Below are 26630 nucleotides of genomic sequence, written 5' to 3'. Positions count from 1 at the left end.
GAGCTCCTATCTTTTCTTTAAATTTTGTATTAAATATCTAAATCATATATAATTTAAACATTATAATCAAAATAAGTAAATCTCAAAATAAATTTTCTTAAATTAAATTTCTTTAAATTGACCTACTAACTACTTCAATATACATCAATACTTATAAATGTATTATATACTTTAATTAATTTTACATACTATAAATAATTATAGTATAATATTATTATTATAGATCTTAATTTAGAGGCCATAGTGTCACGGACATACATATAATTACCTATATGAATAGATAAAAGTAGATAAAAGTAGGATAATTGTGTAATATCTTCTAGAGAAGCTTCTTAGAAGCTTCATAGACGCTGCTTTGACTTTATAGGAGTCTATAGTTGACTTTTAGGCTAGAAACTTGGTCAACAAGTTAGCCATGTGCCACACATGTTGGAAGCTTAAAGAACAAGCTAACTACGTGGTCCATCCATAGAAAACTTGCCTTGTAAGCAAAGGCATGTGGCCTAGAAAGTCAACATATATTGGAGGTCTTATAGAACATCGCCACGTGGCTTCTAGTTAGATAGTATATATAGAGGCAAGAGTGAAGCCCTCTTCACTCTTGTCAACTCCTTTCTTGCTTCTAGTCTAGTTTCAAGGGTCTCTAGTTTTCTTGTATTTTGGCAATAGCCATTCCAGTTTCCTTTTAATATACCTACTTGTTTATATTTTTTCTCATCGAGTCTTTGTCCTTGACAGATTGACAAGAGTACACTTACAATATCAGAGCTTTGTCTTTTCTTGATTAAGAGTGGATTACCCCTTTTTCTTGATAAGACATAAGCGCATTAGAAGTTGCGGATTACCCTCTTTTAAACTGATATTGTTCTTAGTATTTTCTTTGTTATCAATTCCTCTCTTCTATTTGTTTTGAGCGTTATTAGACATCTTCTCTTTTCTAAGTGCTACTATGGCAGAGCTTGTTGAAATGAAGAGTGCAATGGCACAGATGCAAGAACAATTGAGGGAGTTAATGCTTGCGATGCATCAACTCAATTTACTACCACAAGGAGCAACAAGAATGGTAGGAAGTGAAGATATAGAGATGATTGGGGCTGCTTCAACATCTACACCAAACCATGTCCCTTCTCCCAGAATGGAACATCCTTCGAGTGTTAGAGAACCGAGAGTTGCCTTGCCCGAGAAGTTTGATGGTACCAGATCCAAGTTTCGAGGATTCATCAATCAGGTCCAACTAGTGATTGAACTTCAACCCCAGAGCTATCCAACTCCAGGGTCACAAGTTAGATTCATTGGTACACTTCTTTCAGGTTCAACATTGTCATGGTTTTCATCTTTTCTTGAACGACGAGATCCAATATTGGATAATCTGGAGGCTTTTTTGGCGGAGTTTCGATCCATGTTTGGAGAACATGATGCAATTCGTGTTGCAACCAACAAGATCCGTATTTTGCGACAAGGCAATCGATCAGTAACATTATATGCTTCGCAATTTCGACAACTTGCAACTGATATCAAGTGGGATGATGCCGCACTTGTGAATCAATTTCTCTACGGATTACAATATGAGGTAAAGAAATTGATGCTTAATTTACCTGATCCTCAAACATTGAGTCAAGCAATTGACTTTGCTGTGAAGTGCGACAATCGACTTTTTGAATTTCGATCCGAGAGTCGCACAAGTGGGCCTCAACGTTACTACAATTCAATGGCAACACCGACGTCTCCTCAACACATACCTTCAGAAGTAGAGGATATGCAAATTGATGCGGTACGTTTCAAACCTCTTACTGAGCAAGAAAAGTCTCGTCGTCGACAAGAAGGATTGTGCTTATATTGTGGAGAACCTAAGCACACTGCTCAACATTGTCCAAAGAAGCGACGTAACTACAAAATGACGAGTACGACTGTGAAAGAAGACAGTATGTCGGAAAACGAGTACGTCCAGCTACAATAGGGACCGTGCGGCTGGAATCTTGTACAACTTCTAATGAAGGTCCTATCCTCTCCTCAGAACCATCTCCTTGTTTTATAATAGATGTGCGTTTAGGACCTAATAATTACAAAGCCTCTGCCTTGATAGATTCAGGAGCCTCAGCTTGTTTTTTAGATGAAGAATTTGCTAGATGTCATAGAATATCATTAATACAAAAAACTAAACCTGTACACGTAGAAGTCATAGATGGTCGTCCGTTGTCTTCTGGAGATGTAACTCACGAAACACTTCCTGTAGATGTAGTAATAAATGGTCATAGTAGTTGCGTAATTTTTAATATAATTAGATCTCCCTCTAATCCAGTAATTTTAGGCTTATCATGGTTAGAAAAGTATAATCCTCGAATAGATTGGATTTCTCGTAAACTTGATTTTCCTCGGAGCATTAGTAACAGTTCTATTAATCAAGTAAAAAACCATGAGTCTAGTATAGTAAAACCCGCACTTATAGGTGCAAAAGCATTTATACACGCAGCAAAAGAAGGATCAACTTTTGCTATTTATGCTGCACCTATTTCTGAAAGCGTAAAGACTTCAAGTGGCATTCCAAGTCAATATCAGGATTATCAAGACGTTTTTGAGAAAAAGAATGCAGATATTCTTCCTGAGCATCGCCCATACGATTGTTCAATCGATCTCAAAGAAGGAACTCAGCCACCATTTGGACCAATTTACAGTTTATCGCAAGATGAGTTGGCTGAACTCAAGACATATATTGACGAGAATTTAGCGAAGAATTTCATACGCCATTCAAAATCTCCAGCAGGAGCTCCAATTTTATTTGTAAAGAAAAAAGATGGATCTTTACGAATGTGTGTTGACTATCGAGGACTCAACAAGATCACAATCAAGAACAGGTATCCATTACCTTTGATATCAGGACTCCTTGACCAGTTAAATCAAGCTAAGATCTATACAAAAATAGATCTAAGAGGAGCATATAATCTAGTACGGATCAAAGAAGGAGATGAATGGAAGACTGCGTTTCGAACCAGGTACGGACACTTTGAATACAATGTCATGCCTTTTGGACTCACGAATGCACCAGCTGCTTTTCAACATCTCATGAATGATGTATTTCGTGAATTCTTAGACAATTTTGTCGTCTGCTACCTAGACGATATCCTGATTTATTCTAAGAATGTTGAAGAACATGAAATACATGTTCGTCAAGTATTACAAAAACTTAGAGATGCAGGATTGTACGCCAAGATAGAAAAGTGTGTATTTCACACTACTCAAGTTGACTTTTTAGGATACATCATTTCAAATGATGGTCTTATGATGGATTCTAAGAAAGTCCAAACAATCAGGAATTGGAAGATTCCAAAGACTGTAAGAGATGTCCAATGTTTCTTGGGATTTGCCAATTACTATCGGATCTTCATCAAAGACTTCTCACGAGTTGCAGCTCCACTTACACGCTTGACTAGTAAAGATAAATTCCAATGGAATCAAGAAGCGGAAGCAGCATTTGAAGCCTTGAAGACATCGTTTGTCTCTGCACCAGTCTTATATCGTGTTGACTTTTCCAAGGTATTTTTTATGGAAACAGACGCATCGGATTTTGCCTTGGGTGCAGTTTTATCATAAATGGGAACAGATGACAAACTTCATCCGATAGCTTTTCATTCAAGAAAATTCTTAGCAGCCGAGATCAATTATGAGATCCACGATAAAGAACTTCTTGCGATCGTGGATTCTTTTCAAGAATGGCGTCATTATCTAGAAGGCGCTTCTAGTCCAGTCACTGTGTATACAGATCACAAGAACCTCGAGTATTTCATGTCAACACGCGTGTTGAATCGTCGTCAAGCTCGTTGGAGTATGTCTTTGTCAAGATTCGAGTTCATTATCACTTATCGGCCAGGAAAACAACAAGGTTTGTCTGATGCCCTATTTAGACGTTCTTATTTTGCACCAAAAGAAGGAGATGCAGCTTTTGAGCAACAAAGAACGGTCCTCTTGAAACCGGAGCAATTTCATCTCCGAGCAGTGAAATCAACACTGACTGTTGATTCAACTTTTCTCAAGCAAATCCAGTCCAGTATGTCCTCAGACCCTCTTGTTCATGATATCGAGAATAATTCTTCCAAGTCTCATGATTCTTCTAAGTTCGAGTTCAAGAATAATCTATTATATTTTGAAGGACGCCTATATGTTCCAGAAGGAAAAGCACGTTTGCGTGTTCTTCAAGCACGTCATGACTTTCCAGCAGCAGGGCACTTTGGATATAATAAGACTCTGGAACTCATATCAAGAGATTTTTGGTGGCCACAAATGTGGAAGTCAGTCAAAGACTTTGTACAATCATGTGATATTTGTTCAAGATCAAAAATTCCTCGACATCGACCTTACGGACTTCTTCAGCCATTACCTATACCAGAACAACCATGGTCTTCTGTTTCTATGGATTTCATCACAGATCTTCCAAACTCAAGATCTTATGATTCTATATTTGTGATAGTAGATCGTTTCACCAAGATGGCACATTTTATGCCATGTACAAAATCTATCACAGGTGAAGAAACAGCTAAGCTTTTCATTGATAATATCTATCGCTATCATGGATTACCTAAAGATATCATATCGGATAGGGGAACTCAATTTGTGTCGAGATTCTGGAGGACTCTTTTCAAGATTTTAAAAGTGGACATAAAGCTATCTTCAGCTTTCCATCCTCAAACTGATGGACAAACAGAGCGCGTAAACCAAGTCTTGGAACAGTATTTAAGGTGTACCATCAACTACCAACAAGATGATTGGACAAACCTTCTGCCATTGGCAGAGTTTGCTTATAATAATACGGTACATTCCTCCACGCAACAAACACCTTTCTTTGCCAATTATGGCTATCATCCACGACTTGATACTTTTGATTTTTCAAAAGTTGATAATCCTGCAGCAGAAGATATGGCAAATCGGTTGTCAGAGTTACATGCAATAATGAAGGCGCAGTTGAAGAAAGCTCAAGAACGACAAAAGATAAATGCAGATGTATATCGTAAAGAGCAACCACAACTCAACGTGGGTGATAAGGTATGGCTACTTCGTCGCAATATCAAGACCACTCGACCTTGTGACAAATTGGACTATCGTAGGCTTGGCCCCTTTTCTGTTTCTGAACAGATCAACCCAGTTGCATATCGGTTACATCTACCGGAGTCAATGAAGATCCATCCTGTATTCCACGTGTCTCTTCTTGAACCATATAAGACAGTGGATATACAAGGAAGAAGACAAATGCCACCGCCTCCTATAGAAGTAGATAATAATGAAGAATTTGAGGTGGAAGAGATATTAGACTCAAGGCGGCGCCGAAATAAGCTGGAATATCTTGTTCATTGGTGCGGATATGATATTAGTGAGCACACATGGGAGCCATCCAGGAATCTAGCAAATGCATCAGCTAAAGTCAAAGTTTTTCATCAACGACATCCATCAAAACCAAGATGAAAACCTCTCTTATAAAAGAGACAAGATTGAGGCAAGATAACATTCAATTTCCTATCCTTGTTTGTAACTTCTTTGCATTTGTGACGCTAATTAGATGGAGAGCCAACAACCAGCGGATTCAACTCAAGAACCTTCGTTTGCTGACTTACCGGATGAGACATTGCGATTGTCACAACCTTCAAGACGATGCAACCGAGATGAAGACCCTCAAGAACGACATGTTCTTCCTCGAATAGATGGTGAGATACAACGCATTTGGTATCACGACCTTGGAAGAGATTCTCGATGTTTGGTGATATTATTGGAGATAGGAACGACTCCTGATGGTGTTTCAAATGTATTATTTGAAGGAAGTTATGAAGGCCTCAACAGTGATCAAATAACAGGGTGGTCTTCTCGCCCTGGAATGGGACACTATCGATGGTTAAGAGGACCCATCAACTATCTTCGAAGAGAACAAAGATCAGAGTATGTGGCAAATACAATTCGCCGCATATTAGATTTTCTCAATATATAATCACCGCTCCTCGTGGAACTCGTCCCTAGAAGGGGGGGTAATGTCACGAACATACATATAATTACCTATATGAATAGATAAAAGTAGATAAAAGTAGGGTAATTGTATAATATCTTCTAGAGAAGCTTCTTAGAAGCTTCATAGATGCTGCTTTGACTTTATAGGAGTCTATAGTTGACTTTTAGGCTAGAAACTTGGTCAACAAGTTAGCCATGTGCCACACATGTTGGAAGCTTAAAGAACAAGCTAACTACGTGGTCCATCCATAGAAAACTTGCCTTGTAAGCAAAGGCATGTGGCCTAGAAAGTCAACATATATTGGAGGTCTTATAGAACATCGCCACGTGGCTTCTAGTTAGATAGTATATATAGAGGCAAGAGTGAAGCCCTCTTCACTCTTGTCAACTCCTTTCTTGCTTCTAGTCTAGTTTCAAGGGTCTCTAGTTTTCTTGTATTTGGGCAATAGCCATTCCAGTTTCCTTTTAATATACCTACTTGTTTATATTTTTCCTCATCGAGTCTTTGTCCTTGACACATAGTAGTTGAATTACTAAGTACTTTAATTTATTTTTTGTCAATAAATTTGATACAATTCTATAGATCTTCTTTCTAAAATATATGTTTTATTGTGGTCTTCTATAGTTTGTAGTTTTTTAGTAATGCTAGCATTTTGTCCCTCACAATGACAAAATCTAAAATATCTATTACTTTAATTTTGATTCAAAAAATATTGTATGTTTTTTTTTGCATATTCTACTTGACTTCATTGCATGCTGAATGGCCATCTATTGTTTTGACTCTTCAAAAATACTACATAGCTTTGATATTATAATAAATTTAACAAATCATACTAGTATACTAAATTATTAAGCTAATACATAAATAATCTTATATAGTGGTGAATAATTATAACTAATGATAATTATAGAAACTATAGGATAGTTTAGAGGTCTTAATAATTATGTTGTGATGAATATAAGATGGATGCATAGCCTAGGTCTTAAATTACATGACAAATATTAATAGTATCAACAGCTTGGACTTCTAAAGGACATGTTGTTGTAATTAGTTGCTTCTAGAGTATAGTTGTTGTGATTAGTTGTTTCTAAAATATGGCATTGGCATCCATCCACCTCACAAATTATTGTTCAAGGTGGTTAAAGGATGTAGAGGAGCCTTGCATTTGAAGAAGTTTATAGTGCTGACAATACATTTTTATATGGATCAAGATAAAAGAGAGATAACTTTGTCTATAAGTACTATTTAGAGTTGAGCTATCAAGTAACATGTATGTTTAAAGATGAATCTTGTATTTATTAATATCAACAATATTTTTATGAAAATTATTTGCCTTTTAGAAAAATATACTTATTTTTATTATTAATAAATAAGATCATGGTTATCACTTTGTTTATTTTTCAAATAATTCTTTTGTGATAATGAATGGATTTATATTACAAATTAATTGTTCATGATTTTAAATAATAATGATATATATATATATATATATATATATATATATATATATATTTATTATAGATATTAAGAATTTTTATTATTATAAGAAAGAAAGTTTTTTATTAATTTATAACCATTAAATATAGAAATAAAGTAAAATAAAATATCATACATATCCTCAAAATATGTTGAAATATCAAAAATATCCTTATATTCTTGATAATAGCAAATCTATTCTTTAATTCATACCTTATGAATCTAACATTGTTGGATGTCTCTTACAAGGAAGTATTATGTATGAACCACATATTAGTTATTTCTTTGTTATTAATTGAGTTTTATTAATTAAAAAATAAAATTAAAAATATTAAAGAGATTGATAGGTGCAAGTTCTTGAACTTAGCTCGAATAGGATAAGAATATGCTACTATCAAAACTTCATAGATGTATGATAGAAATTAGTAGATACATGAGGTAGAAGATGGTTTGAAGTAACAATTGCAATGTTGCACCACACTAGTTTTTTTATGTACTATTGAAGGTTCTAATCTAATTTAATACTCTTTGATTTTTTGATTTATTTTGTAATAATTTTCACAACATCATAATATCCAAATTGAATATACCCTCTAGAATCAAGTAATAAAACAATGCAATAAACAACTACATTTAAGTAACAAAAAACTATCGTTATTAGACATATTGAGGCAAAAAAGACTAGAACTTGATTACATACAAACTCTAAACTTTTGATGCATGAAATGCAATATTTGTAATGAGACAATGGAGTTATGGAAAGGAAGTTGCTAGAATTGTAGACCTAGTAATGCAAAAAGTGTGCAATGGCATCAAGGATGTCTATTTTGTGTAAGGTCCAAAATTTAAATAAAAGTGCCACACCAAAATATACATGACATGAGATTGAATTCCAAATGGAGCTAAAAAAAAAGATGGTTATTACTTATCACATCCAAGGGTAGATTTGCAATTATCACAAAATTAAGAGGTAGATTTGCTATTATTAAAAATATATGAGTATTCTCAATATTACATCATATTTCAAAGATATATTTGATATTTTTTCTAAAAAAAATAATATGCTTAGCCTATTGTTTCATCCAATACTTAAGCATATCAAAGAAACACATTATTTCATAGAAAATACTAAAATATTAATATATCATTGTAGTTTATTTCTTTATTTATTTATTTAGTTTGGTAATCACCATTTCTCAATCAAACTATCTACTATAAAATTACATTTAATTATAAAATATGTGGTATTAAAGATCAAAGAACTTATAATCTTGTTTGAAAGAAAATCCAACGATAAAAAAAGTATATTTTGGAGATGAGCTAAAGCACATTAGAAACCTTGGAAATTTGGATGATAAATGGATGGTAAATGGATAGAAAGGAGAAGTAGGAAGACGATGTGGGCTATGCCCATGGTGTGAAGGAGGGCGATGGCATGACATGGCATGGCCATGCAAGGTCCACATTCTTCTGGCGATTACGGCAGTCGCAGCGACGGTGGCCGACGACTCTTCGGTGGATCCTGAAGGATTCTTCCTCGCCCATCTTTCGCTGCATACCACAACACAACTCCCCATTCCCCTGTCTCTCAATTGGGTAGTGTCTAGTTTCATCACCCTGTTGAGCAGTTGGTCGCATCGAAGCTAGAATTTCACTGCGAGAGCTCCAAGCACTGGCCGGAAGGCAATCACCTCGCAACTATCTGTAGTTGTTCGGGGAGTCGCTTGGACTGGAACGCCGTCGTCACGATGCCTGTGTTCAGAACTGCTTTCAATGGCTACTCTGTGAGTCCTGCTTGTTACTGGGTGGCGGAATTTTTGTGAGGGTCTCTTCATCTGCAGTTGGTCTATCTGTTTTCGGTTTATCCAATTACTGTTTAGTGGAAGAGCAATGTGAGCCTGAGTGCGTAGACGTGACGCGATTGGAAATTGTAAGCTGGTTGCGATGAATTTTTTTGTCGAATTTGAGGGTTTGGTGGCAAGATTGTTGAAAAGAGATCCAAGGAAATTGTAGGTTAGGATGATTTAGAGTTTTATTTGTAATTCTCGGGCTAGGAATGGATTTGAGCTGGAGAAGAACTTGTTGTCGCTCACAGGTGAAATTCAGTCCCTTCCTGGAGAATCGCCTAGCTGTTCCCACTTCGCAAAACTTTGGCATGGTGGGCAATGGCCGCCAGTATATACTTGACGTAAGTTGCTCCTGCGAGTGAGACTCGTTCTATTTATTTCGAGTTGTGAATGGATTTGTTGAAATAGTAGTTGAAAAATCATAGGAGTTTTCAGATTCCGTTTTTTTATTGTAAATTTTACGATTTTGTGGCTCGAATGTTCATCTAATTGAACCACGCTAAGTTGCTTGTTATTATCCGCAGCTGACGCCAAACGGCTTGGTGCAAGTAGCTGCATTTGATACTCCTGATAGCCTCTATGATTGTTCGTGGTCTGAGGTAGGCTTTTTCCACCTCATTGAGTGGATTCCAGAAGGTTTGATTGAAATGGTTTATCCGTTTCATTGTCAGTTAGGATTCGGGGCTTTTTCTTACCAATGCTGACGTTCATTTTATAAATCAGAGATTCTTCCGTTCGCATCTGGTCTTTAATTTTTATATTCCCCACGTGATGTTCACGATGAGCCATGCTGTTTGATACTTGAAATTTGATACAGGAGAACGAAAATATACTGGTATCAGCGAGTGGAGATGGCAGTATCAAGGTAACAATTGAGCTTTTTCCTGTCTTCCAATTTGGCAAGTCTTCATCAGGCACTCAGCATACTTACAGTATCCAATTACAAATCGGTTTGATCTACCTTATGAGACTTGTAGTAGCTGCAGTTAACGTCGTTAAAAACACCTTCAATGAGAGCAAGGAAATTTCAATGAGCCTTGTTAGTCGAAAACCTAACCTATTTGTTGACCAGTTGTGAAGCTCTGCCATTAGGATGTTCAGCTTGCGATGACATGTTCGGTGATGCTTGTGTCTTTCAGGTTTGGGATTTATCAGCTCCTCCTATGGCTAACCCGGTTAGCAACCGCCAAGAGCATGCACACGAAGTGTATGTTTTAACCCTTGCCAACTATTCTGCAGTAGACAGGCCTTCTCGTTCAACTATATACTGTTATGAGTGTCTTTTCATTCTTTGTCAGAATAGACTTATATTTTGCTATTATTTTCGTGCTTGCTTTTCAGCTATAAAGCTGAAGGAGATCCCAAGTCTTCTTATAGTGGGTGACATCGATGCTTGTAATTGTGAAAATTACTCGTTAACTGCACTGATTAGTCTATCGTGGAGTGGAGCAGGGCGTCGGTGGACTGGAACATGGTCAGGAAAGACTCCTTTTTGAGTAGTTCCTGGGACGACACAATTCGGGTAGGGCTTTCTCATTTAGGAGTGAAACCTCCCCCCCTTCTTGTGTCTCTTTTCTGTCTTTATTGTTATTTACACTGTTTTAGAGGTGTCATTTTATCTAATACTGTATCCTTGTCCTTGTTAAATGTTTATCAGTTAGATATGTGATGTAATTCATCACGAGTTTTATGTTTTTTTAATTTTATTCTCAGCTCTACTCTATTGTATCAGAAAGTACCACTGTGTATTACGTTCCACTTACCCAGTATGAGGATTTAGTGCTTGTAGTTGAAAATTGTAAGTGCATAATGAATAAATGCTAGGAATGGGTGGTTACATCGCCGTTGAAGTTTTTCCAGACCTTGGGCTGGAGTGGTGAGAACACACTGACGACGTTACAATAATGTGAAAAGAACATATGTGTTGGTCACTTGTCGGTATTTACAGTATACAAAGCATCAGACTCTAACTATTGGATTATAGTGCAGTTGTGGACCCTAGATTCACCTCATTCACTAAGGACCTTCGCCGAGCACTCTTACTGTGTCTATAACGCATGCTGGTAAGTCTTTGACAGTGCGTCTTGCTGCGACCACATCTGAAGTGCTTCTCATGCTTACTTTCAGGCATTGTTAGTGGCTGTATTCTGATACTATTATTTAGTATCGATCCCTTCACTCGCGCCACTAAATTTGATTCTGTTGTTGACTAATATAGGAACAATCCAACATTTCCTCATAAATTGGTAGCAAGCAAGGAAACTAACTTTTGTGGGGACTTGTGGAAGACAGGAACCCTAGGCACGCAGACATATTTGCCTCTGCCTCTGGGGATTGCACGCTCCGCATATGGGATGTGCGTCAACCAAGATCAACCTATGTGATTCCAGGCCATGAAATGGAGATCCTCACATGCGACTGGAACAAGTACAACGAGTTCATGCTCGCATCAGGCTCAGTGGACAAGTCTATAAAGATATGGGACGTCCGCAGCCCGCGCCAGGAACTGACACGGATGCTGGGCCACACGTATGCTGTTCGGCGGGTGAAGTTCTCGCCTCACAAGGAGAGCCTCATGGTGTCGTGCTCCTACGACATGACAGTGTGTTTGTGGGACTTCCGGCAGCCTGAGGATGCTCTGCTCGCGCGTCTCAACCATCACACGGAGTTTGCTGTAGGTGTTGACATGAGCGTCCTGGTGGAGGGATTGTTAGCAAGCACCTCCTGGGACGAGTCTGTCTACGTCTGGCAGATGGGTATGGATCCTCGTGCTGCTTAGACCTTCCAATCATACATAGATCATACATTTAGTTATTCTTTTGTACTTTTTTCCCTCCTCCTGCCAACTATTCATCAATTGCATTTAATTCGGCGCCCTATATTTCCTTTTTCTTGGCTCATTTAAGTTTCATGGTCATTATCTTTAGGCTGTTTGAGGATTGAGTTTCCACCGACTTAGCTAAGTCTAATAACTGATGGGCTTACGATGCACCATTTGGCCACCAAAACCTTAAACCCTAAACCCTGGCTTCTCACCAGTTTCCTCAGAGGCTCTGCAAAAAACACACGTGATCAAGTGGTTGTTTTCTAAAAGCTTCCACATTTTTGATAACCTCATGGTGCTTCTCAAAAGTTTTTAGATTTGAGAAGCTATTATGACATATTGATAGAGACTTTTGAATATTTCTATGAAGAGGATATTTTCACAGAAATATTCATAAATATTCATGAATATTCATAACTTTTGTATATTTTATTGAGTAGGCGGTGCAGCATGGACAAAAATTTCTTTTCGACATATTTTGAATTCAAACCTTCTAATAACTAATCTCGGATCCAGTTCTCTACTCTCCAACTTGGGCCACAAGTGTCCAACTGGTTCGAATTTTATCTCACTCGAAAACTCCAGTAGCTGCACCAAACAAAAGCAAAAAAAAAAAAAAAAAAAAAAAAAAAAAATCCCTCTTCTGTCACGCCGAGTTCGAAGAAAATGAAACTATGAGACGTCTGATGTAAATCTTCCCAGTGAAACCAGACGAGTCTCGTTGTCGCAAGCGCTAACCAGAGGCAGCACGACTGGCATGTCGCCGAGGGGAAGCATCCATAAAGGTGCATTGAGCTTGAGCTCGAAGCGGAAAAAAATGGGTGTTACAACTTGCACGTTATGACTGAAGAAAGGACCGTGATTTCATAGATAGATGTCTAGATGTCTAGATGGGATCACATCTAGGTCGATCGTTCAGAGAGCTCCAGCTTCGAGCTTCAGTGTGTAGCAGGTATCATCCGCGGTGGGACCCGTGAACTGAATCGGCCCAGGACTGATGTAACTATCTTCCACAGCCCACTGGTCTCGCATGCTAGCAAATGTCTTGAATGGCGCACCGTCAAGCTCCACCATCGCCTTCTTAATTACAGGCTTGTTCTTTCCCCTGCGTCGCTCCACATCCATGAGCTGCGTCAGCGCTGTCCCGCCCACACCCCACTCAGTCGCCGGCGCGGTCAAGTTCGATACAGATGCAATCAGCCCCGTTTGACCCATGTGCAGGAGACCGCTTGCTGCGAACCCCAGCGCGTAGCAGTAGGTCGCATCGAAATTGGTCGGCAACCCACAACGGCCCTCGTATCCGAAGAAATGCGACTGGCCCTTGAAGAACCCTTTGAATGTCTCCTCGTGCTGCCGTGCGAAGAGCTCCGTCTCCACCATGGAGATGAGCATCTTCTCGGTCTCGATCCTCGCCACTTGCACGTTTCCGTGAGGATCCCGCTCCAGCAGAAGCTCCTCTTGTATGTTATGAGGGAGGGAGTCGAACAAGGCCCGACAGGCGGGCTTCAGCTTCGATTTCCAGTGGCCTTGGGGGTCGCACCCCTGAGTCGCCAGGAGATCGTTCAAGTCTGCAATCAGGCTCTCGATTTCTGGGATGAAGTCGATCAACCCCTCCGGAATCAATATCACGCCGTAGTGTTTTCCCAGCCCGGCCCGCCTGCACACAACATCTGCTATTGAATTCGTCACCTGCCGAAGCGTCTTCTTCTGCGCATGAACCTCCTCGCCGATGATGGCCATGTTTGGATGCGTCTGGAGCGCGCACTCCAGCGTGATGTGACTCGCAGCACGCCCCATTAACCTTACGAAGTGGTAGTACTTCCCGGTGGACCTTGCGTCGACCATAATGTTCCCAATCATTTCTGAGTAGATCTTGCACGCTGTGTCGAAGCCAAAACTGATCGGCACTTGCTTGGATTTTAAGTCCCCGTCAATGGTCTTCGGGCACCCCAACACGCGAGTCTTGATTTTCTTCTCCCTGAAATACTCCGCTAGGACGGCAGCGTTTGTGTTGGAATCATCTCCTCCGATCACCACCAAGCCATCTAAATCCAACGCTGTGACGGTCGTCTCCGCCTGCTTGAACTGCTCCGGCAACTCGATCTTGTCCCGGCCGCTGCATATTATGTCGAACCCACCTTGGTTCCTGTATGGATACAGAAGAGGGGTGGTGATTTCAAGCCACTTGTTGCGCATGATGCCTGCAGGGCCACCTTTAAATCCATACAAGATGCTCCCGGGGGCATGAGTCTGGAGGTAGTCAAACATCCCAGCGATTACGTTGTGGCCTCCCGGAGCTTGTCCGCCAGAGAGCACTACTCCCACCTTCAGCACACGGTTTTCATCGTAAGCTGACCCTTCGCATGGTATCATTTCCACTGAGGGCTGCCCGAATAGATTCGGAAAGAGCTTGGCGATCTCTTCTGGGTGCCCAGCCGCTGTCGATGGGGGCCCATGCTTGAGCTTGAAGTGGCCATGGAAAACTTTAGGCAGGGGTGGGGTGTGATCGAGGCGGCTAGCTTGCACGGGGCTGTACACCGACAAGTCTCGTGTGCCGGTTTTTCCAGGTGCTTGGTAGCCTTCGAGGTGGCCATAAGGATTTGTTACCGTCATGGCTGAAGAGAAACACAAAATCAAACTTAGATTATACCCTAGCATCAATTCAACTTCCAATTTTAAATGAAACAGCTCAAAGTAACGCTAGGTTTAAGAATTTCATGAAAGTGAATAGGTTAAAATTGACCTCAACAAGGTCTACTAACCAAAATGCAGACGAGAAAGACAGATTTTTCCAAGTCCGTCAAACTAAGAGCAGAACAGAACGCAGATTTATAAACTGGCAGTAGGGCTGCGAGAATCGCATTGGGTTCGATGAACTACCTCGCTCTTGATCGACGTCTACCAATCAGTTCTCCAAACCCTCACCGACAGATCTTCCGGCAAGAAATCAATCAGCTGCTGTACTCCGAAGTTGCTCTCAATCGATCTCCATCGCCAGTGTCACCAATCCTCCTTTCGCCACTCACAAGCACAATCAACTTTTGGAAGAGAAGCACAGCACTGGAATCACAATCGCTCCACTATTGAGGAAGTGAAAGCATCCTGCCTCTTTAGCATGCGCAAGCATGCGCGACTTTTTCTAGGGCGACATGAGTCATCATCAGAGCCAACTAAATGGCGATGCGGTGAGGGGACGATGATTCCAGTGATGACTCGGAAAGGAACCCATGCTCACTGCTGCATATAAATATATAAAAATACAATTATTTTATCCGGACGAGGATCTGCGTACACTCTCGCGAATGATGCTTTTGGCACATGCTCTCGAGAAACACAGCACAGGCAGACAGTCACAGCACGACCTGAACGACCTGACTAACAAGCGATCGAGAACCTTTACCTGCCACGTTGTGGGTTTCTGCAATCCTCCCCAATTTGCAGCTATTTATGGATTGTTTAGAAACATAAATTTGTAAGCTTTGGTGTCAGAGTCGACATAATGTGGTTAACCAAGACTGGAATTTTTTTTGGCAGGATGTGTATTAAAATTGTAACACTGACAATAATTTGTAGGAAGCTTTACACTAATGAAAATATGACGGAGAACTTCGTCTACTGGGCAGTTTCTAATGGGGTTGTTCTTGATCTGACGTAAACGTTTTTTGTGCACCAAGCTAAGACTGAAGCGACAGCAACGCCCATTACGGAAATGGAAGCTAAGAATACAAGTGAGTAACCAAAGCATCGCCGGCCATAGCAGGTGTTTATATCCTTGGTACTCCACTGTCGGTTGGGAAAATGGCTATGATAATTCAATACTTCGCGGTCATACAGAAAGCCTACAACCTGTGCAGAAAGAAGGTAGGCGCCAAAGGGAACAATTGACCTGGGGCATTACAACACTTCCCAAATCAGTCCTCATATTTGAAAAAAAACATTGTTCACATTGTAAACATATTAGAAAGCGTTTGGAAGAGGAGATTGATCGAGTAAAGGGAAAATGAGGAATGTCAAACGGTTAATGTTCTTTTCCATTAAAAGTAGCATCCTTCTTAAATCTGATGAGGTCATCTCTTTTAGAAATTGATACGAAAGCAGTTTAAATATTGCCAGTTTGATTACGATTTCCTCAAAAGGGAATGGTTCATTTGGAGACTCACACGATTGCTTTGTAGATTGTAGGGAATTGACGTAATCCGAAAACCTCAGAAACGATGCATGGGATTAAGCTCCAGAATGCCCCGTAAGCAAGACCTACACAAGCCGATCCCAATGCCAATATAGGCACAGCTGCAACTCCCCAACCCCAACTAAATTAATACAACCATAACTCTACAACAATCGCCCCGAGCGGAAAGAAAATCACGCCTCTTTAAAACAAAGAATGGATGTCGCACGTATGACGTAAACACTGAATATATATAAAACACAATCGGACTAAGAGGATAAAAGGTCACGTACAACCAGTAGCAAGCAGTAGGCAACCAAACATCATGGTGAAATGGGCAGCAAGGAGACTGAGGGGCCTCGGCCAGCCTTTCCTCAGCAAAGAGTCGGATCCATATCTGTGGCACACATCGAAAGAATTTAGATGCCCTCATCAGATGATACAAATGTACCCAGACAGATAACAACACCGATGTTGTTAAAATATGATGAGAACTGGTGCTGGTCTAACTTAAAAGTAGTAGGGTAGGAAAAGACAAAATTGAGCCGGAACAGACCCTGCAATGAGGCGCCCAAAGCAACTCCAAATACTAAATAAACCTACTAAACTCTCCACCCCGTCCATATCCATCGCTCTCCCCATCTGTTGAATCGAACAAGAACAATTTTCTGATTAATTCTTTACTTGTTTTGCAGAGCTCTGGCACTCGAAGTACAAAAACTGAATTTCAGCCAAAATGTAAGGTTGAAGATTTAAGCTTATCACAGAACCTGTGACAGGTTGTTGATGACCGCCAACCCGCAGCCCGGCCCCATCATCGCAATAAACGCGAGAATCCTGCAGCGTCATTTTGAGGTGTGGGTAAGAATGAGAGACATTCGACGTCTTGTGTCAGGACATCAACAATCTAAGAAAAGTCTACATACATGGCATTCAAAATTCTAAAGAATTCACTCTGTAGTGAGATGTAACTTACCAAAAATTTGCAGTTTGTATGGCTTTCCTAACTGTCATGTCCGGTGGCTCAAAGGGACTCTCGAATATATTTTTCACACATGTATCCTCGCCCAGGTTTGCGTCTACACCAACCTTTGACCTCGTCTCAAACTCACCCTTGAGAGGTGCTTGCTCTTCATGCTCAACAGTACAAGACTTGTGAATTCGATGGAGCATGACATTACCTCCGCTAATTTCAATGTTGGATTCGTCAACAAGGATATCAAAACCCCTCTCCTGAGCTGAGGACATAGAGGCCCTTTCCCCTGTCATTCGTCTCTTCAGCATCGCGACTGGACTATGGAGCACCTGAAGATAGGAAACGTCAGCAGCAGAAATTCTTTTGAAAAGATCTATATAAAGAAATGTGCAGAAAGATAGTACTAGAGCATACAGTCCGTGTCCTTTATGAAAACTTGACTACAGCGAAGGAATGATAACACTTTTTCAACATAAATATTTAATTTTTTGCAGTTATAAGAACTTACTGGCATTGCAAATGAAATGCCCATGATTGTGATCATCACAATTGCAAATGCAATGAGCACTGGTTTCGTTAATTCATCTTCCAGGAAGGCCTAAGAAATACCATCATGTCCACAGTTTATAATTCAGCATCATCAAGCGACTTCAATCATGATCACTGCTCGGATTTTGCTTCCCCAAACTCTAACATACTACTGTTTGTAACTGAATTGGTGCGTAAATCTACCGATACGTCAAAATCATTTGCAATTCATAATCAGCATTCTACAGCAGTGTATTGTGCAACAAACAAGCAGGAAAGGGAAGGGAGTATACTTCAGTGAGAATAATAACAAGAAGATAAACAGCCAAGCTGATGATGGTCCCCTTTAAACACACGTAGCACACAGTAGAGTGGTGGAGTCAGCATGACCAATTTGCTGTCATGAAGTGACTCAATAGGATATTTAAAAAATAAGATAATTTACAACTTTTGTGCGGTTTTAAACAAAACATTAAAAACGGTGACATTGAAATATTACATCTGTGCATGAGTTTGAAATTGTGAACTTACATAAGTTAGTTGAAACCTCCACTGCGTATTAGCTCGGTTACTCTCCCCAAAACCCTCAGATGAATAGGGGCGGATCATGAGCGCCAGAGCTAAGCCTATAATTGTAGGGCCCACGGCGACAAGAAGCACGTACCTATCTACATTCGGCTTAAAAAATGCCTTGTAAATCTGACACGAAGAAAAATTAAAGTTAAAATTAGACATCGTATCACGTGACAACAAAAATCATGATAGTACCAGAATACTGCTTCCATGAACAAGATGTAAAACCATGCACCAATTTAATTGGTTGAAGTTAACGTTACCGTTACAAAAATGGCCCCACTCAGTCCCACCTCGGCTTTCAAAATGCCCAAAACAGTTCCTCGATGCTCTTGAAAGTTCCGTAAGCTGTGAAATAGCAACATGATCCCATTCCATGAGATTCTGTGCCATATCCTTAGAACAACGATTTCAACTGCGTCAAACATGCAATCAACACAACCTTCCCATTTCTCTTAAGGCTGGATTTGTGGTTTGATACAGGGAGAGAGCATTTACTTGGTACCAATACAAGCTAAGTCCATCCAACTATCACCACCCACGCCTATGCCGATTGCTGTACAAAGCTACCCTTCCCACCATCCCCACCAATCCATGGTTGAAAAATTTAGATAATTTCCTCGGAAAACGTCTATAGGGATATTCAGACAATTAGTCAATATCCATAGTCAATACGAAGTAAGACAAGTCATCAAAGTTTAAGAGTACGAGTAGATCACCAGCCAAAACGGTGGTGACATCTTTCTTGATAAGGTCATCAACACCTGTTCAAATTGATCAACCCACCCCCTCCTTCCATCAGTTGCATCTATGGTACTTTTACGGACATGAACACACGAGAGATTGTGAATGATGCTGAACGAAGAAGACTAGATAGCTGAAACCTCAAGGGAATTGCAGAGAGAAGCTTTCATGTTTTTCAACTTAGTTGAAAGCGAATCTAGCATACTTACAATCATGTAGCCAAAAAAATGAAGCACAGCACCGATTGAGACTGTGACAAAAGGAGGATACAAGTTGAAAAGGAGCCCCCCCAAAATTCCCAGTGATTGTCCGAAATCCTTTGCCGCACCAATTTCATCAACTTGAACTTGTGTAAATTGTAGCACCTCTTTCAAATGTTCGCTATAAACCGCATACGTATACGTCAATCCTCCACATGCCTGAAGCCAATTGAGAAATCATACATGACTTGACCATAGGTAAAGACTCCAGCAATCGATTCAATGCCTCAAGAGCATTATTATATAGAACTTATCTACTACAGAAGAGTTTCGCAAGCTGCAAAACCACTGGTGTTACATCCACTGGAATCAACTTGGGTTGAGACAATCTCGGTTGCTGTGCACCTGAATGGCCATGGCTGATGCCAAGCCTGCCCACTGATCGATCCTCATGGTTAAATATTCCTCCACTGATCCCTCTAGCCCTCCTTTTCAACCTAGCAAAGGAATAGGGTTTCCCACAAGTGTCTGAATCAGCTGCCGCTGCATGAGCTCCACAACAAATTTCCACGCATTTCCTTAATCACATGAGTGAACCCATGTAATTCCATTCCTCCTCAACACAAAGATGGTAATGCTTCTAAGCTCTGAGCTGGAAATTAGCGATACTTACCTTATTCTATTAACCTGTCATGCAACATACCTCTTTGGATTTCAAATACCAACAACCAAGTTAACAAATTGCTTCGACACATTGTAATTTCTAGTTAGCGTCAATTAGGTCACTGGGTAAGCTCTCAACCTGGGTGTCGCAATTGCACGTGGAGCTTTAATGGAATACTTCCGACAGCGTACGAATGAGAAATTGTTTTGCTTCTATCATGTACCTAAAGCCTTCATCATCTCTCCACCACTTAAATCCTGATGTCTTTGTGACAAACAGAAGCAGCGGACAGTTGAGAACTGAGCTAGTTTAACCGCAATACTAACCCGACTTGGATATTTCTCGACCGGAGGAATTGAGGACACTATTTGCCAGTCACATAAGGAAATCTGCACCTTAGAACTCGTGCGTTATTCGATGAATAAAAGTGCACACTCAAACTTCGTACGAGAGAACGAGGCACCACTTGTAGGCTCACTCTCAAAAGAACCATCAAAGTCTACCAGGTGGGACCACAAACATAATGCTCTCCTTCCTATAAATCCTTAACTAGAAATGTCAGGAATAAGAATTCCTCTGACACACTAGCGCTCTCTAATCTTCCCAAAGGGATTGCTCACAAAACCATCTCAATGTGCACATACTTTCACCGAAATATGGCTGCTTCGACATTCCTCCACTCCGACTTCATCCCAACTGATCAGAACAATATTGTAGATTCAAATGGCGCAAACGTCAACACTCGTGTGGCACAAGGTGAGAGAGATAGTGAGAGAGAGCCGTGTTTTCCATGCCCACTATCTTAGTCTCCAGGGCGGCGCACATGAGGGAGCACCGCAGGAAATGCATCTGGTCGGAACTGTTTATCACGTGTTTGTAAAAGTGACCTCCTCAGGGATCGGCATTGCCAAGTTTAAGAAGTGGGCCGTCGTATTCTTGATTCCGAGGCTTGAATTCCACGCGCCTTCCACGATCCACAACGAGGCTAATATCCAACCATTAGACGCATGGTTTTCTCGTTGCGGAAACACCGTAAACTTCAAAACATTACAACACTTTGAACACTGCTTTTCCACAAAAAACGTTCTTCGAGGACTCTGAATGCATTCAAGGTCGCCGTCATCAGATACAAGTGCCCTATTAGTTTCTATAACAATCTGTCGACACAAATGTGCATCGGAAACAATCAGCAAGCTGGATGTGGTCGTCGACCCACTAAGAATCTGACCAAGGATTCGTTTCAAGGATTGCAACCAAATTCTAAGCAACTGGGTGGCTAGACACCGTCGAGCTTCGATAGCTTCTCAGTTACAGAATTGTTGCACATTCAAGCATGATCGATCATGTAGAGGAAACGATCTGACAAGGTGATCCGTGCTTAGCGTCGGTGGCTGTTGCGGAGGGAAGCTTCATAGTTTCGCATCAAGGCCTTCAACCCTGAAACCCGGTGTTTTAGGGTGAACCCGTTTGTTGGGTCTCCATTTCAAGATTGTTCATAAAATGTTGAACATGAAAAAGACTATGTGGGTGTTGATTATTGTTGATACATGTGAGTTTGCATATGAATTGCTTAACTGGTTTTCAATACATAGTATTACTAAAATTTTGAAGATCTGGGAGCTAATTTTAAACGATCATGGTGTTTTGTTTGGTTGTTGTTGTTGATGATGAAATGTTGAGGTGATGTATTATTTATTTATTATGTTTACTAATTTATTTTTCTGTACAAAAATTTTGGATTGTTAAAAAAAAAGATTTGTCCATTCCAGCAAACCTACTTTGTCAATCTAACTTAATTAATTTGATTTTGGTAGAAACAAAATTATTTGCACCTAATAAGCAATATATTGGTAATTTAGATATTTCTTTCAAGCTTGCAGGCTATTAAAGAAAGGTTTATCTGCTTAAGTGAATCCACTTTGTCAACCCAATTTAATTCAGTTCATTTAGGTAAAAACAATACTATTTTTATTTAATAAGCAACATGTTGGTAATTTAGATTTTAACTTCATAATAGGTTCTATTTTAGATTCTAATATTTAGGTCTAGAAACTAGTATATAGAGAAATAGTAATTAGTAGGAGTTAATATATTAGTTGTTGGAAGTAACTGTTATTAGGTTAAAACCTATTAAAGAGTAGTAATGAAGTAATGACTTAGATTAATATACAAACTCATATAATCAATATAAGGAGGAAATTACCTTTAGTGTATTGGTCTTAATATTGTCAATTACTATTGCTATTGTATAATAAATAAGAGTCAAAATATCTTCTTAGAAAATTTGTCCTAATAGAATAAGGAAGTTTTTTTTGTATATTATAAATATAGATTGGATAAATATTAATATTTTATTTTTAGAAGTCTAAATTATTTTGCAAGTGATGAAAATGTTTGACGTGTGGCCAATTTGTTGGCTAAATTTACATCTTATTAATCACCTTCAAATACTTAGAAAGTCAAATCCACATTTATAAAGCTTTTAAAGAACTTGTCCACAAGATATTATCAATTTTACTTAATTTTACTTACTTCTATCTAATTCCTCTTTATTAGTGTTAATATGTATATCCATGATATTACATGCCTTTTAGAGATAAGTTCTAAGAGAATTAATAATCAAATATTGAAAAAGTTCAAAATAAAGCAAATTATATTTATTACATACTTTGATCTTTATTTCTTTTGAAGGTAGTTGATAGGTCCTTTCAACCATCAATAATATTATATACCATAGCAAAAAGATCAACTTATTATATAATCATTGTTGAAGCCTTAATAACTTCTTTTAGAAATATCATTTGAAATACCATGAAGAATGGTTCCTACTTCTAATACTATTACCAAACATCAAAAGTCTTATCCAAGTTTGTAATATCAAATGAGTTGTATCTCACTATCTATTCAAAGAAGAATATGTTATTCTTAAGGATCTTCATTTTTATTACGTTGTCTTAAAGGTTGTAAAATCTTAATGGCTTAAGATATTTTAGCAAAAGATAGCTCTTGAGTTAAATCTCTAAACTATTGATTTTCTATTTTGTTAAGGCAATAAATAAAAAGATTCTTGAATTGCTCCCATATACATTCATTAATATCATATCCATACCCATGCATATGATATTCCAACCTAATTCAACATTGCCTTGAATCTAAGACCTCATCTACTTTAATTTTTTTTCATTATTATTCACTTCTATAGGAAGAAGTAGCATCCATCTTCTCTTTGGTATATCCAGTGTCTTGTATAATTTAAGAAAAGATACATGAAATATCATATTGATTCTTATAGATATTAATAAGTATAATCAATATGCAATTAGATTGATTTATTCACAAATACAAAATATTCAAAGTCTATAAGATTATCAACTTTTTAAAATTCAAAAGTATCAAATTAAAGATGCTAATCATAATTAGCATAGAAAGGTGATTTTTGAATAGAAGAATGTACTATGTTATTGTAAATAAACTTTGCCAATAGCAAAAAAAATTGCCTAATCATTTTAATAGTAGTTGATAGTATATGTCTAATACTACTTTAATACTTAAATTCACATGGTTTATTTGCCTATCAGTTTGAGGATTAAAGACCAAAAATAATTTTATAGTTATTTTTAATATCTTAAAAAATAATTCTCTAAAATTCAAATAAAAATTATAAACCTCTATTTAATGCAATATTTTTTGGCAATCTATGATATAAATAAATATTATTAAAAAAATCTAACTATTTTTTTACCTATAATAAGTTTGTGTATGATACAAAATGTGTCATTTTAGTGAAGAAATCTACTATCACAAATATAAAATAATAAAAATTTAAGATTGAAATATTTATAATAAAATCTATAAAAATAAAAGACTATGCTTGATATATTATTGGAACTAATTGGAAAAGTTCAAAAAATATTAGACATCTTTTATTGTATTTTGAATCTTTTAATCTATAGTAGTCTAAACTTTCTTACAATTTGTTATAAGACCATCATTTGAAATCATATATCCTAAGATATTAACTTGAGTTTTGTAAAATATACACTTTTCCATCTTGACATATAGCCTTGCATCTTTAAGTTTTTGTAATATACAATAAACATAAAGTTCATATTCTTTTGTGATCTTAGAATAGATTAAAATATTATCGAGATAACAAATAATAAAATCATTTAAAAGTTCTTAAAAGATATCATTCATTATATTTTAAAAAATATTTGGCACATTTGTGAGTTCAAAAGATATGATATTATATTCAAAATATCCATATTTGATTCAAAACAAAATCTTTATTCTTCTTCTTTTTTATTATGTATCAAATTATATGTTCTTTCTAGATCTATTTTTGTATAGATCTTTATTTGATTTAGTTAATCAAGACGTCTTAATTTCAAAGATAAAAGGTACCTATTCTTAAAATTAATCTTCTTGAGATCTTGATAATTCACATACATCTATATTAATTTGTTTTATTTTGTTTTTATTTCATTCTTTTTGTTCTTTTTGTTCTTTTACAAATAAGATAGAAGTCTTTATAGAGATTTTAAATGCCGTACAAAGTTCTTAGTTGAATTCTCATTAATGTCTTCATTGAGTGAAGTCAACTCATTTTGTAATAAACCATATATTGGTCCAAATGGTAGTTGAGCTCCTTCTTGAAGATCAATTGAGCAATCATAAAAAAACAATGTTTTAGAAGAATATTTGCATTCTTCTTTTCAAATATACCTTAGTAATGTTTATATTAAATCAAAATAAAACTTAATTTTTTATACAATTAAATACAAGTGTGGAACAAATAACAAAATATGATTTTTTTTTTTTTTTTTTTTTTTTTTTTTATATGCCTAAAAGTTTTTGCATCTATAATTAAAAATTTGGTTGTATTAGACTTATGATTTTCTTCTTAATTAGAAAAAGAATTGATTATGCTATGAAAAAATTAAGATTGTAAAAAATCTAATCTATTCAAAGAATACACTTTTCAAACCATAATAAACTTAAAGTAATTGAATTAGAAGATGTAATAACATAAAATACTATTAAGCTATTATGACCATTTGCTACTACATCTACAAAAATAATTTTATAGATAACACCTCCAAAAGACAATTGACAACCATCTATGCTTTCTACATTTAAAATTTTAGTTTTTTTTTTACTAAGAATATTTTATATCTTTTAAAAAAATCTTCATTTAAAAAACAAGTTAAGATTCCTAAATCTAATAAGATAGAAGCTTTGTGATTTTTGAATCTTAAACAAATATCTTGTATAAAACAAGGAGATGAAATTTAAAAATTGAAGAATTTTAATTTTTTTATGGTTTTATATAATATTTATTATAGATTATTTTAAAATTTCTATTAATAGTTAAATTTAATTTTAGCTTTTAAATATTTTTATATAAAATAATATTTTATAATAAATATAAGGCTATTGAATATTCTTTATCAATTAGAATTATTTTAAAAATATATTTTAGATAAACAAAAAAATAGTATTTTTATATAATTAATTATTAATTTTGATAAATTTGAGCTAAAAATATTAAGTTTAAATATAAAAATAAGATTTTATAATAAAAAAATAAAATAAAAATTCATCAATTGATTGTCACGGATATATATCTACTATAATTATTACCTAGATAATATGAATAGGTAGAAGTAAATAAAAGTAGATTAATTTCATAATACCTTCTAAAGAAGCTTTCAAGAAGCTCTTTATACATTATTTTGACTTTACATGGGTTTATAGTTGATTGATAGGTCAAAAACTTGGTCAATAAGCTAACCACCTGTCACATGTGTTGGTAGCTTACAGAACAAGCTAACTATGTGGCGCCCATATAGAAAACTTGCTTTGCAAGTTAAGATATATGTCATACAAAGTCAATACGTTTTTGGAGGTCCTATAGAACATTGCTTCATAGATCCTATTTAGATATTATATAGAGAGAGACAAGAGTTAAGCCTTCTTCACTTTTATTAATTCCTTTCTTGCTTGTAGTCTAGATTCAAGAGTCTCTAGTTTCCTTGTCTTTTGGCAATAGCTATTCCAATGTTTTTTAATCTACATACTTCTTTATTTCTATTTTATTACTTTTCTTTTGACATGGATTTCACAACTTTATGCATCTTCTTTTAGTTCATCTCCTTGACATTGGCTTAGTTTTCTATCAAATAGAAGTACTAGAATTATATATATTATATATCATCTAATGATGGTCATAGAACAAGGATGATGCTTACGTGATTTAATAAAAATAACTTATATATTTATTAATATCTCAAAGAACTAATAACTTGATAATACAAGTTATTTCAAAATAAATATTTAATTTTTTATATTAATTATTTTAAAAAAAACATATATTTTATATAATAATTTAGATATATATATATATATACATTAATCAAAAATTTCTAAAATTTGATATTTATTTTGATATATTTAATTTTTGTAATAATTATTTTTAAAAATATATATAAAATTTAATTAATATTTAAATATAATTTCTTTGGAAGTTGCATTCTATTTATTAATGATTTATTTTTCTTATTAAAATCACTTAATTAATTTTTTTATAAATAAATTATTTGTAACATGGTTAATTATTTATGTTATAAATAAGTTCATTCCTA

General features: G+C 36.8%; 3 protein-coding genes across 7 annotated transcripts; 1 reads left to right on the top strand and 2 right to left on the bottom strand.

Moving 5' to 3' along the window:
* The first annotated feature begins 8979 nt into the window (after positions 1 to 8979).
* LOC112292327 (peroxisomal targeting signal type 2 receptor) lies at positions 8980 to 12197 on the top strand. Of its 2 annotated transcripts, XM_024540666.3 has the most exons (8): positions 8980 to 9246; positions 9558 to 9650; positions 9834 to 9908; positions 10127 to 10174; positions 10449 to 10516; positions 10762 to 10831; positions 11299 to 11372; positions 11602 to 12197. In XM_024540666.3, the coding sequence occupies exons 1-8, from the start codon at positions 9211 to 9213 to the stop codon at positions 12086 to 12088; spliced, it is 951 nt and encodes a 316-aa protein (XP_024396434.1). In that variant the 5' UTR covers positions 8980 to 9210; the 3' UTR covers positions 12089 to 12197. The 2 variants fall into 2 exon arrangements, with proteins under 2 accessions (XP_024396434.1, XP_024396433.1); XM_024540665.3 differs by lacking the exon at positions 8980 to 9246 and having other exon boundaries at positions 9389 to 9650.
* A 344-nt stretch (positions 12198 to 12541) lies between these two features.
* Positions 12542 to 15267, bottom strand: LOC112292326 (pyrophosphate--fructose 6-phosphate 1-phosphotransferase subunit beta). Its single transcript, XM_024540664.3, has 2 exons — positions 15014 to 15267; positions 12542 to 14748 (listed from the first exon to the last, which is right to left on the bottom strand). Exon 2 carries the CDS (start codon positions 14744 to 14746, stop codon positions 13049 to 13051), a length of 1698 nt encoding a protein of 565 aa, XP_024396432.1. The 5' UTR covers positions 14747 to 14748; positions 15014 to 15267; the 3' UTR covers positions 12542 to 13048.
* A 366-nt stretch (positions 15268 to 15633) lies between these two features.
* LOC112292325 (protein NUCLEAR FUSION DEFECTIVE 4) lies at positions 15634 to 21355 on the bottom strand. Of its 4 annotated transcripts, none has more exons than XM_024540659.3 (15): positions 20125 to 21353; positions 19728 to 19819; positions 19332 to 19541; positions 19098 to 19142; positions 18877 to 18944; positions 18642 to 18726; positions 18337 to 18504; positions 18099 to 18149; positions 17786 to 17875; positions 17278 to 17606; positions 17072 to 17138; positions 16858 to 16943; positions 16595 to 16698; positions 16294 to 16423; positions 15634 to 16019 (listed from the first exon to the last, which is right to left on the bottom strand). In XM_024540659.3, exons 2-15 carry the CDS (start codon positions 19773 to 19775, stop codon positions 15746 to 15748), a joined length of 1755 nt encoding a protein of 584 aa, XP_024396427.1. In that variant the 5' UTR covers positions 19776 to 19819; positions 20125 to 21353; the 3' UTR covers positions 15634 to 15745. The 4 variants fall into 4 exon arrangements, with proteins under 4 accessions (XP_024396427.1, XP_024396430.1, XP_090112296.1 ...); XM_024540662.3 differs by lacking the exon at positions 20125 to 21353 and adding an exon at positions 19996 to 20119; XM_090256170.1 differs by lacking the exon at positions 16858 to 16943 and having other exon boundaries at positions 19728 to 21355.
* Positions 21356 to 26630: the final 5275 nt, after the last annotated feature.

The sequence above is a fragment of the Physcomitrium patens genome, chromosome 15, assembly GCF_059467195.1.
Source record: "Physcomitrium patens ecotype Gransden chromosome 15, ASM5946719v1, whole genome shotgun sequence".
In the NCBI taxonomy this organism is placed as follows: domain Eukaryota; kingdom Viridiplantae; phylum Streptophyta; class Bryopsida; order Funariales; family Funariaceae; genus Physcomitrium; species Physcomitrium patens.
Note: the sequence above shows the minus strand (reverse complement) of the source record. Positions and strands in the feature narration are given on the sequence as shown.